Consider the following 12245-nt stretch of genomic DNA (forward strand, 5'->3'; position numbering starts at 1 on the left):
GATGAGGAGAAAGTTGCAGAGGAGAAATAAGTTCAGAGGAAAAGTAACTTCTTAACACTTTATAAAGAGACATAATATCCAAGAGTTAAATAAGGAAGTAAATGTTTTTCTGATCTGATAGACAGAGACATGCTTACACCCATATATGGACCTATTTGGGAGCCAACACAACAACAAAAAGAAGATCAAAACTAGCAGCCATGAGAGCATGAGCTCCTCAAATGGGCTGTTGTAATGTCAACCAATCTCTGACTTACTTTGCTGCCAGTATTTTGTGGTCCACGTCATCAAGAGAGGAGCTGTGAGCCACATGGAAAGTCCCGAAAAGAGTGTTTCTTTTTTTCTTTATCTTCTCTGCCTGTAAACACAAATGACCAAACATTTATCTCTGCTGTATTGACATTATTCGCACACTATATCAAAGGGGGATCTTGTGCCAAGGCACAACAGTCGGATTTTATTTTCAATTATTATTTTGGCTTCCCTCAATTCTGAAAACAAGAAAATCGAGATGAAACACATCTGTGCCGCATGAAGAGTCTACCAATGTTGTCCCTGTTTTGTCTTTTATTTTGTAAATCAAGTGCACCCCGTCTCAGTGGATGCGCTCAGCCCCTCCTCCCAAAGTCCAAACTGAAGTTTCAGTGGAGTTGAAAACAGCGAGTCACGACACATCACCCCTCTGCAGCTGTTTAGAAACTTTGTTGGTAGAGCTTGTAAGAGGATGGCAGAAAGAAAGGTACAACAATTATTTTTGCTGTAAGTGAGCAGCACTATAACTGAGATTACTTACAGTAATGATAATTACTGATGATAATGATAATTTTTTACTGTAATAATTTTTACTGTTTTATGATAAAGTATGCAGGGATTGTTAACTACTGTTTGCAAACAGTATCAGCAGTGAAAGTGAAAGCCAATGCTATATTTGCATTTTTTTTCCCCAGTGCTCTGTTTGCAATTTTCATAGCTTCCTCTTGGAGGAAGCGTACTGCTTTTAGTTGCCTGGCAACAGATGTCGTTCAGACAGTTCACTGTTCTCTGCTTTCAGGGGTCTTCCCCAAAGCCCTGAAGACTGCACTAATCAAATCACTTTTAAAACAAGGCTAATCTGGATGCATCTGAACTCAACAGCTACAGGCCCATCTCAAACCTGCCATTGAGAAAGTTGTCTTCAGACACGTCAGCAACTTTGTGACAGTAAACAACTATTTTGACATTTTCCAGTCTGGATTTAGGCCCCACTGCAGTACAGAGATTGCTCTTATTAAGGTTTATGATGACATTAATTGAAACAAACTTAGACTTAGACTTAACACTGGCTTAGTCTTTCCAACATGGTCCTAAACCTGTTCAAGTCCGACCTTCAAGACAGAGACTTCTTGTAACTAAGAGCAGCTATAGAATAGAGCGTCTGCCATAATGCGTGTGTCTCGGACCTCTGATATTTAAATCTTTACATATTACAATGAACTGATATTCTCAAAAATGTTAAGGTTTCCTATGTATGCGGATGACACGCAAATATGTCACCAAATGACTATAGTTCAATAGACTATTTTGGATAGTGCATTAAACAGATTAGTGGCTGGATGTTCCAAAATGTTCTCAAGTTAAATAAAGACAAGACTGAAGTCACTGTTTTTGGGGCCAATGAAGAAAGACTTGAAGTCTGTGCTTACCTTAACAGTCTGTCCTAGCAGAGTGAAAAACAAGCTAGATACCTTGGTTATCATGGATTCAGACCTTCATTTGTCCGAGGTTAAATCAATACTAAAATCAGCCTTCTACCAGCTTAAAAATATTTCAGGACTCAGGTACTTGATGTCAAAACAAGATCTAGAGAAACTTCTATCACTAGCAGACTGGACTACTGCAATGGCTCTTACAGAATCGACTTTAAAATTCTATTGATTGCCTATAAATTAATAAACGGTTTAGGTGCAAGACACTTGTCAGATCTCTTGACCCGGTATGGATTACTGGTTATTCCCAAAGTAAAAACCAAACATGGTGAAACAGTTCTTGGTTTCGACGCTGCTCAAATGTGGAGCAAATTGCCAAAAGAGCTAAGACTTGAAACAATGTTAAGCACTTTGAAATCCAAGCTAAAGATCAATCTCCTCACCATTGCTTTTAATTAATACCATCCCAGGGTGCAAGTCTCCTGACTATGCCAAATATAAATAAAACATCAGTAGGTAGCAGGTCCTTCTCTTACCAGGCAATTCTTCTTTGAAATTGTCTTTCCACTTAATTTTGAGAGGGTAGCTCAATTAAAGCAGTCAAAACACATCTCTTCTTATTAAACCTCAACCTCAGTTAGTCTCCCCTAAATACTAAACCACAGATTTGCAACATATTCTCAGTCTGTGTGGTCATGGATATGTATATGTACTGTATGTAACACAATTCTGTCTGTATTTTCTGCACGTGTGTTATCTCACTCTGTATGTTTTTAGCATATGTTGCTATTGCCGCTCATTATTGTTTACTTTTGTGTGTGTCAAATACTGTTTGTAATTCTTTGTATGTAGTTTAACTCACGTTTATACATTTTTGTGGGTTTTACTAATGTTGCTCTCTTCTGTTTTTTTGGCGTGACCTGCCCACTACTATTATGTCTATGTTGTAAAGCCCTGTGAGGCAAACTGTGATTGGTGATATTGGGCTTTACAGATAAAACTTAAATTGAATTGAAATTATTATTGGCACAGCTCTTTGAGGCATGCTCTCTGATTGGGCTACAATAAACTTTGACTGGACTAATCTATGAAGCACTTTGGGAATGAAATGTGCTTTATTAATACATTTACCTTGCCTTGCCTTATAGCCTGGTATCTGGTCGCAATCTTTTTGCGTCCTGACCTTACCTACGCACTGTGCACAGGTACATCCCGACCACAGCAAAATAAGAAGAAAATACAGCCAGAGGGCAGAGTCTCTGCAGAACACTGCTGCAAACTTCTAGTGGGTCATAAGTGATGATTGAGAGAGATTATTTCTGTATGAGTCTATGCATTGTATTTTCAGGAAAACCCTACATAGTATATCTTTAACACACCGAAATATACACCCAATTTCTCACGTTCTGTTCACCTGGCTGATGCTTTTGAATATAATCTATAGATTTGAAGACACAGGCAAAAAACTCTTACACTCAACTCTTCAACAGCATGATATTCCCCTTCAGGTGTTTGAATGCTTACCCCTTCTTTGGCCACCAGGAGCTGTCGTTCAGCATTTTGTTTCTTGATGTTGTAGTACTGCACTTCTACCTCATGGGTGAGCTGCAGCCACTTCTGGAGAGACTCTGGAGGTGACCAGCTACACCGTGACTCCAGCTCCTTCTCTGCCTTCTTCAACGCCATGCGCACCTGCAACAAACGTCAAGCATTAGGTGACAAATAAAAAGAACACACCCATAAACTTTATATTATCTAACAATGATTATTTTATTTTTAGCATTTTCTTATTTTGTTAAATAGGAGATTTACAACAATGTTTTGTGAAATGTTACAAATAAAATGCAAGATTAGTATGTTGAAAAGTCATGAATGTGCTACTTAATATTACTTTTGTTTGTTTTTACTAATCTGGTGTTAAACATACAAACACAATTTGTAGAAAATTATTTTCTTAATAGCTGTATGCTTTCACAAAGTTTTATATAACACAAACAAAATACTGATATGTTTTAATCCCGCATATAAAACTCAAGATATTTAAAACTGCATTCTAAGCTAAGGACTGATGGATCCCGATACTTGCCTCCAAATATGGGAGTGCAAGCAAGTGATGCCACAGACTGAACATGAAACTCAAAGCATCTTGAGACTACACAGAATCTGAAAGCCTTGTGTGTTTCAAAATTATCAGTGTGTTTCTGAATGAAAAAAAAATGTGACAAAAGTGTCTGAATTAGATCATTGTGATAGTCCTTCAAACAAATACTCATGTGTTTTACTTACTTGTGTGGGATGTGCTGCGCTGTTCCTGCCAAATTCCTAATGGACAAAGACTTCAGTGGGTGTATTTATACTATAGTCAGTGTGAATCTGATAAAACTAAACATACTGTGCAGTTGCCACCTTGGACATTCACACTGTTCACTCAGTTTCAAGGCCTTTCCCTTTTCTGAACTACAAACTCAATGTGTAAATCCCATTTATCACTTTGCGAGTACCTGATCAAGCTCTTCTTCAGCATACTTTTGGCGGCTCAGTTCATTCTCTGTGCCCTCGCGCAGCTCCCTCAGACGTTGGGCCTCCTGCTTGGCTGCGTTGATCTCATCCCTCAGCTTCTGCTCCAGGTTAACCTTCTCTACTTCGACTGTACGATGCTCCTCCTGGGCGATCTGCAGCCTGAGTACAAGGAGAGCGACAAAGACACACATTTATTTTTTATCTTAGTTTGTCTTAGGAGCAAGACATCAGTGGCTGCTTAATAAGGCCAAACAAAGAAACATAGCATAGTACATGCCAGCGTCTGTGGCCATTTTCTGTGGCAGGTATGACGTGTTAGCATGTGAGTGTCATGTATGTGTGGAATGTAGTACTTGCATCAGTGATGAATCACCGGAAACAATGGATAACATGTAGAAAGCAAAGAGCTGATGGTCAGCTGCTTGGCAGCCCACAATAAACTGACATCAGAGGGAGCAGAGCGAAGAATAGGAACAGCTGCCACAGTGTAACTCTAGAACTGTACAGTGTGGTACCCAAAGCTCCTGTAGTATATATGCGTGGGTTTGTATGAGGGATATTTTTAACTAGCCTCTTTAAAAAGTCTACTTTTAAAAAGAGATGCTTGTCACCAATGACATTATTATTTATATACAGATCATTTATGCAGTAAGTGCAATCTATAAAAAGACCCAATCCACAGCATAAGTATTGCTATTAATAGGTATGTAGAAGTAGAATATGAATTTAAACCATTAAAACCAAAAAATAAACCATTTAAATTGATCTGTAAACCTAATGTGGGCTTCCAGGTGGTAATAACAATGGACTGGCTAAGCAGTTATAATTCCCAAGTCCTAATATGTAACACTGCGACTTATAACACTGCAAAACTACAGCAAGAAATCTCAAGACATTTAAGGGCAGGAGGCAGTACTACATTTTAGTCACTAGGGAGAAGCACTCTCCTCCTATCAGGCTAAACACAACAGCAGAGGGAGCAGAGAAGCGCAGAGAAATGAAAGTTGATCCACGGAGCTAGCTATGGAAAATGTGGGTGGTGGGCAGTCTTGCTAATGCTTTCGACCCTGACCTCTGCCATTCTCTAGCTAAGATTTGAGAGCACTGGCAGAGCTACAATGCGTGGTGAGGAGACACCAAATGCTGTTTCACCTGACCTGCATTGCAGGGCTTACAGGACGCAGACAGATTGTCTCTGAAGACTTTGCAGGAGAAGGTAAATAATGACCCACAACTTTTTATATGCTACTATTATACTTGTATGGATCTTACATCCCCAATATTTCCCTGATCTGATGAAATGTGTGGAAAGAAAACTAACTTATTAATGCCTATCACATGCGATGTTGTTGTCCTCATCGCCAGTCCTTTTCCAGGATGTCTGTCTGCACACCCCACCCCAATCAAATTGCGGGTGAATTAGCACTAGAGCTGCCATGGGAGGCAGTCATGCTTAACACCATCTCCCACCAGCGAGGCAGAGGCTGGGTCAAACAGTGCTGTAAAAGGCTCCCAGGAAATCCAGCTCCAGTCAAAGCCTCCTCCCACTCTCTCCCAACAGGGCAGCCATGGCTGGGCCGGGCTACTTGATACCACCACAGGATCTGCTTGAAGGTATGGAAAGACAGCAGCTGACAGCAGGGATCAGGAAGAAAGGCACAGCTACAGACAGAGGACATACCTCTCTCTCTCTCTCTCTCCCTCTCTCTCACACACTCAGCTCCAAAAGCATGTACTGTATCAGATGAAGGTCTCTTCTGTCACACTGACCTACAATATAATATAATATCCCTGCCCACAGCCACATTGCTCTGCTGTACATTTAGAATAGTTTAGGACCAACTTCAAAATAGCTGAGAACCACATACATGGGCTAGCTTTTCTGACATTGTCTTTTGATTAGGGATACACAAGATTAAAATACAAGCTCCTGCAAATCCTCAGTATAATGAGTAGGCATTTTAAAACCATTATGCTTTATGGGACATATTCTACATTATGAGAAACAGGCACAAGACAATTAGTTTGTTTTGCCTTTTTCTAAGCTCTTCCACCTCAGATTAGATTTAAATGCGGTTGCACAACACAACTGAATTACAGCAGAAAAAGCACACTGTCAGCTGGGATATGAGATATAATGCCAAGGTACTGCATGTAAAACAGTACAAAGTGGCCCAAACAAAAACAAACAAACATGATAGTACAATCAGCTATACTAAGCTTTGGTAACAGCAGAACATGCTGAATAATGTCTGCTGCACTTCTGTGCCTTTAAGATTCACTTAAAGCTCTCTGGCTTAATTTACAGAAGAGAATTAAATATGAGCAATTAGCTTAGCAACAAAGAAATGTCAGAGCCAACTTCAAAGTTGGCAGTGGCAGGTGTGTTTTCACAAGTGATCAAAGTATCAAACCACAGAGGAAACGCACAGACTGGGCTGGCAGTCCATCAGAGGGACGGAGAGAGTTTGACCTCAATAGTTTGTCCCCACTAAAGCAGTCAATGGCTCTTTTGGTTGGTATTCAGCAGGCAAATCCCACAAAAATACTTTCCACTAACTTATTGTTCTGCTCCAACAAAGAAATGCAACTCAAATATATGAGATAAGCATACACAGAAGCCGTGACTGAGACACTACAGTGCAATAGGAAAAGGTGCTAGGTCCTGACCAGACAGAGCCTGTTTTAGCAGCCTGGGACGGCATTTTGTAATTGTGAGAGTAAAGCATTTTGCTTGCTGCCTTTGGGTTGCTGAGTGCCTTGAGGTTTTCTGCATTGTGCGCTTGCATTTTTGCGGGACTGACCTGAATAGACTGAGTTGAAAAAACTTCAAATCAGAGCACAAAAGCACCTGACTTCACTGGTGCTTTTCCCTATTTCCAATCACATATATTAGCAGGCAACAAGTGGTAGCATATGTGATCCGTGTCAAACTAACATTAGCTCACTTTCAACATTGCCCCTGGCAAGCTGCAAGAAATATCTGAACAAATTGTGGCCTCAACCGCTTTCTTACATTTTACTAACTGTAATTAGGCCCAATGATTGACATAAGATTGTCAAATTCATCCTAAAATAATGCTTGAAACCGACCATCATCCAGGCAAAGCTTTTGGATCAGCTTGTGGTATGCCACATGATTTCTCCTCTCTCTGAGGGTCTCATATACTGTACCCAAATTGATCTGTTTCCCTGTGGCCAACATAATATTCGGGAACAGCCTCTCACCTTCAGTCAGAGCCCGGAAAGTGCCCTCCCCTGTCCATGTTTAATGCAGATTTTAAAAAAGGTACAGATGTGCAATTTTACTTCACAGCAAAATAGCAGTGTGTAGCAGCCAGTGTGTAAAATGGGTTGAAAACAGTGACATCAGTGGTCAAATTCTAGATTGCAGGGCTCACTTGCTCACCCCTCCCGTCGGGTAAATGACGGCGGCCTCGTAGGGACAAAAAGCCTTGCGCACGACTTTTTCAGGAGTAGGTCTATCTAGCGACGAGGTGAATGTTTATTTAGAAATCTAAACCATGTTACGATATTGTAATGAATCACTCACGAGCAGGAGACCAGAGGAGCGTTCGGGAAAAAGGCCCGTTTATTTGAGCACTCCAGAAACTCCGGTAACACTCCACTCCGTTCCAAACTCTGACTCTTTCTCATAATTTTACACACATACTTGTTTACCATACCGAGTGGGGACCCCCTCCCCTCTCTGCTCAATCTCCAGCCCGCACACTGACTGACAGCGTAGCCAGTAAACAGAGCTCAGCTGTTTATTTAGCCTAACAATATCTCCGGACTATAGTAGCTGCAATGGACGACTTTGAACATGATTTTGAAGAGTTTCTTGTAGCGGACACAGACCCAGAGCCATACCTGTTTGAGCCGGAGCATACAGATGAGGAACTCCATGTGTTGGATGCTGAGCGGGCGAGAAGAGAGGCTGAATGCACAGAATGGGATTCGGTGCTACTGCTGCCATCGTTGGGGAGATATATCATCAGGAGGAAAAGCGCCGCAGAGAGTGCATCACAAGGAGTGAAGTTGCGTCTTCTTTTCCTCGCAGATGATGGTTGGGGTTCGTTCTCTCCTGTTGCGTGGTAAGTGTGGTCCATTCGCAAACTTTATAACTAAAAAAACTTTTCACTACCCTCTATCGACGAACTACTAACACTCTGCTGTTTCTTCCTCCTTCTTCCTTCCTTCCGCTGTCTTCGTTGGTTCATTTATATACACGAAATGCGTTCTCTGGCTGGCTGGATTGTCCACTTGGTCTGCCGTACATACATGGCGGTGCAAGATGGCGACCTCTCTAAAGCAAGGCCCTTGCTATATATATATATATATATATATATATATATATATATATAAACATAATTATAAGGCTACAAAAACCAAACGAATTTTATTTTATAGCGATCATACACTTGTATAAACATATTAATGGGTAGAATATTCAGATTCAGATTCAAATTGACAATAAACCATGCCAAATATTACACACTGGCCCTTTAAGATAAGGACAGGTAAATCGGTGGCTGCCTAGCAACAATAAAAAAATTAAATAAATAAAAAAAGATGCAGCAAGCTGAAAAACATGAACTGTCTGATCAGGGCCTTACTGTAAAGAAAATGGAGAACCCAAGGCCGACACAAACACCAATCTCAGTTCAGCTGGTGAAATCCAAGTCATGTCTTTATAGTCCATTTGCTGTTCAACAGAGCATTTCATGTTCTAACAACGTGTGTCTCCTAAACAGCCAGCTGATACAAAGAGCAACTCATGTGGGTAATAAGGGTGGTATAGACAGAAGCAAGAATGCCAACAACAGCTCATGTCTTCCTGTTCAGTGTCCTCAAACATTAAGACAGGAATGTTATGCAGTCATGTTGCAACGCCTGTCGCTGCTCCCCAGAGGTTAAACACTTTCCATTCCAGAGGTTAAATTCAACTTCATACACTATTTCAAAACCAAAATAGTTAGACCTTTATCCTCATGATTTTGCATTTAGCTGTTTTGGCGTGATTTAAAAAAAAAAAAAAAAAAAAAGAAGAAGAAGAAAACAACCTCATTTCAAAATATTCAATCATTAGGGCAGCAATGACCTGATGCATGTTAAGCCAGAGCATACCAGGTATCAGTCCTGTCGAAACAGTGCCACACCCAATACTGCAGACACAAAACAATCACAAACTCTGTTTAATAATGGCTCAACTGCAAGGTTCAAAGAGGTCACTCAATTTTGGGACAAATCTACCAACTATCAAATACTCAAAAGATCACTGATGATTTATGTCCCGCAGTGAAAGGATTTGGGGAACCAGGTAACAAACCAGCTCAGCTGGCTCCTCTCAGTGTGAAGGAGCAGCAAGTCAAGACCAAAAATCACTGAGCTTCACACCGGATCATGCAGGTTGAAGCTAGCCACCATTGACAGAAGTCTTATCCAGTTTGTATTTGCAATGTGTGTTTTAGATCACTTCGCAAAGTTCACTCTTCACCACCGATGTCATCCAAAGAGTCAGTATAACTCCAGCAAATGCAACCAACAATACTTTGTGTTTCCCAGTATATACAATTAATACTAACTACACGTTTTGATCATGTGCATTTTCAGCCTCACAGCAAGAAATTATCACGCTGTCCTGTGATTTTATAGTCATACTTGGATACTGGCCAAATGCTATGCACTGTACTGGGAGTTACTTTGTGAATACAATGCTTATTACAGTTGACTCTTACATCAGATGTTGACATGCTTCCAACTAAAAGATGGCCTTTTAAGCTACAGATGACACTTCCTGATTGGTGAGTTGTACAGAGTTGTCAGACTAGTTTAAATGCCATTCTAGCTGTTCTTACACCCCACCTCTTAACTCAGATTGCACTCAATCTAACCTTAAACCATTCATGTATCATGCATATAAATCTTGTCATAAATGTGACACAATGAAAACAGGTTCACAACCCAAAACTTTGGGAAAGACTGCTCTCAAGCTTTGTCCAATGAATTAAATTGCAGCTCTTCGAGTCTTGCACTTCCCGTTTTAGAACAATGCAGCTCTGTACATGCAATCTGGTGAAGGATATGACTTATGACTGAGTCATGACTATGCAAATACTCATACATAGGACTGAGATACACTATATGCAAATTCTTATTTACACTGTAAAATCACTGAGAGTGACGGAATTCCCTGCACACCACCTTCTTTGAATTAATGCCTGCTTCAGCTAATACTAGACATACACTTCTGTAAAAAAAAAAAAAAAAAAGACCTTGAACACATACTTAGTCAATTTTCAACCAGGTTTGTGTCACCACAATGAGGAAGTGTGTGCAGACGAACAGTGTTTGTTCCGTACTGGCAGCGCCAGGAACTCCCAGCCCATGCTGCAAGCAAAAATCCATTGGGTGCTGGATAACACCAAACAGCATATTTTGGCTGGAGTGGAGAATGGGCAGAGAGCTCCAGGAGCTGGCAGCACAGGGGGAGTCAAACACCGTTCGTCTGCATAGACTTACCACCATGGTAACACATACCTGGTTGAAAAAATCCCCCTGTAACATTCAGGGTGAAAGAGCAGGGGTGCTATTTCACACACCGAAGCCTCTATAATTAATGAGTACGGCTGATGTTCAGACCATCATCTAGTTATCAAAACTGCAGTGTCAGAGGACAAAAAGAAAGACTCAGAGAGCTAGGAGTGTGTGAGAGATAACTTACTGCATATGCAAGACACGTAAGCAGTGTTGCCAATCCAGCACCGGCTGATGTTAGTTTTAAGCTTAGTAATGTCTATTTATCAGAATACTCTTGAAGTAAATTTAGTTTCAAGTCAGTTTAAGGCAGTCTTTCAGAACTACACTGTAGACAAGAAGATGGGGAGTATACATGCATTGGTTTGATACTGAAAAAGCTCTAATATGAGACAAAAAAAAAAAAAAAAGATGTGTCATATTTAATGCTGTGTTTTATGTGGAAACTAATGGTGTGTGTGCACAATGCAGTGTTGGTAGATTACAACACAGTTTGTTGTGTGGGTGGTGGGAAAAACCCTCACTTCTGTTGCAGGTCATGTAGACTCTGTTCAGCTCTCTGCAGGCCCTCAAGGTCTTTCATCATCTTCTTCATGTGGTCCTTTGAGTAGCGGTTCTGAATGTAGGCAAACCAGCAGCCACCCATGCCGATGACTATTGACACGACCAGCATGAAGTCCTTCAGGTGGTTATGTCTATTCACTGAGAGAAAGAGGAAAATAAAAAAGTCACATTTATGTATGACGATAAACATCAAAATCACAAGACAAACCTACAGAAGAGAATGTTTATTTCAACCAGGCAATATACAGGTATATCAAGATCACAAGATAAAGCTGCTAACAATCAGCAAACTTCACAAGGATGTGGTTGGTGTGAAGCTTGTGTTGATCATAGCCTAGTCATACTGCAAATGTTGTGGAGTGACACAAATAGAGTCAGTAGCAAGTTCAGGTTGCGGTGAGAGGGGCCTGGTGCAAAAGACCACGATAAAGCCAGCTTAACACTGCCTATTTCAGTCTGACAACCAGAACATGCACAGAAAACCAAACAATAGCAACTACAACACTTTGGTACACACGAGGAGCCATGAATCAAAGCCTAATAATAACTTAGTGTGAGTATGCTGTCATTGTAAGGGATTCATAGCTATAAAAAGCCACAGCAGCTAGAAAGCAGCTATCCCATTTATAAGCCTATGATTAGATTCTTTATTTCAAAATTAACCCCAGAATCAAGTTTGGGTTCAATACAGACTGTTTGCCATTTGATAATAATGTCATGCAGCAACAGACACACATCCTGAATTTTAGCCTTGCAAGCCACAGAATGATGCAAGTTTTTCTTGCAAAACCTGCAAAGGGTTGTGCGGGAAAGAGATGTCAAAAACACGACTTCTACTTCCTGGAGTGAGACAAAAAGGAAGTAAAATTAGGAGAAAAGATCAGAGAGAGAGAGAAACAAGCTTGCCCTTAAAACATAGTCCTTTACAAACATGTC

At 40.6% G+C, this 12245-nt stretch overlaps 1 protein-coding gene across 5 annotated transcripts in view; it reads right to left on the reverse strand.

The window, feature by feature from the left end:
• Nucleotides 1-12245, reverse strand: part of stim1a (stromal interaction molecule 1a) — a 34105-nt gene that overhangs the window by 5737 nt on the left and 16123 nt on the right. For 3 of the 5 annotated variants that reach the window (XM_049575977.1, XM_049575980.1, XM_049575978.1), the window contains exons 7-11: nucleotides 11270-11447; nucleotides 4187-4364; nucleotides 3972-4007; nucleotides 3210-3377; nucleotides 258-358 (exon numbers count right to left, since the gene is read on the reverse strand). In XM_049575977.1, coding sequence (XP_049431934.1) covers nucleotides 258-358; nucleotides 3210-3377; nucleotides 3972-4007; nucleotides 4187-4364; nucleotides 11270-11447 — 661 coding nt within the window. The remainder of the gene's footprint in view (nucleotides 1-257; nucleotides 359-3209; nucleotides 3378-3971; nucleotides 4008-4186; nucleotides 4365-11269; nucleotides 11448-12245) is intronic. The other 2 variants (XM_049575979.1, XM_049575981.1) reach the window with 1 other exon arrangement.

Source organism: Epinephelus fuscoguttatus, linkage group LG5 (genome assembly GCF_011397635.1).
Source record: "Epinephelus fuscoguttatus linkage group LG5, E.fuscoguttatus.final_Chr_v1".
Lineage (NCBI taxonomy): Eukaryota > Metazoa > Chordata > Actinopteri > Perciformes > Serranidae > Epinephelus > Epinephelus fuscoguttatus.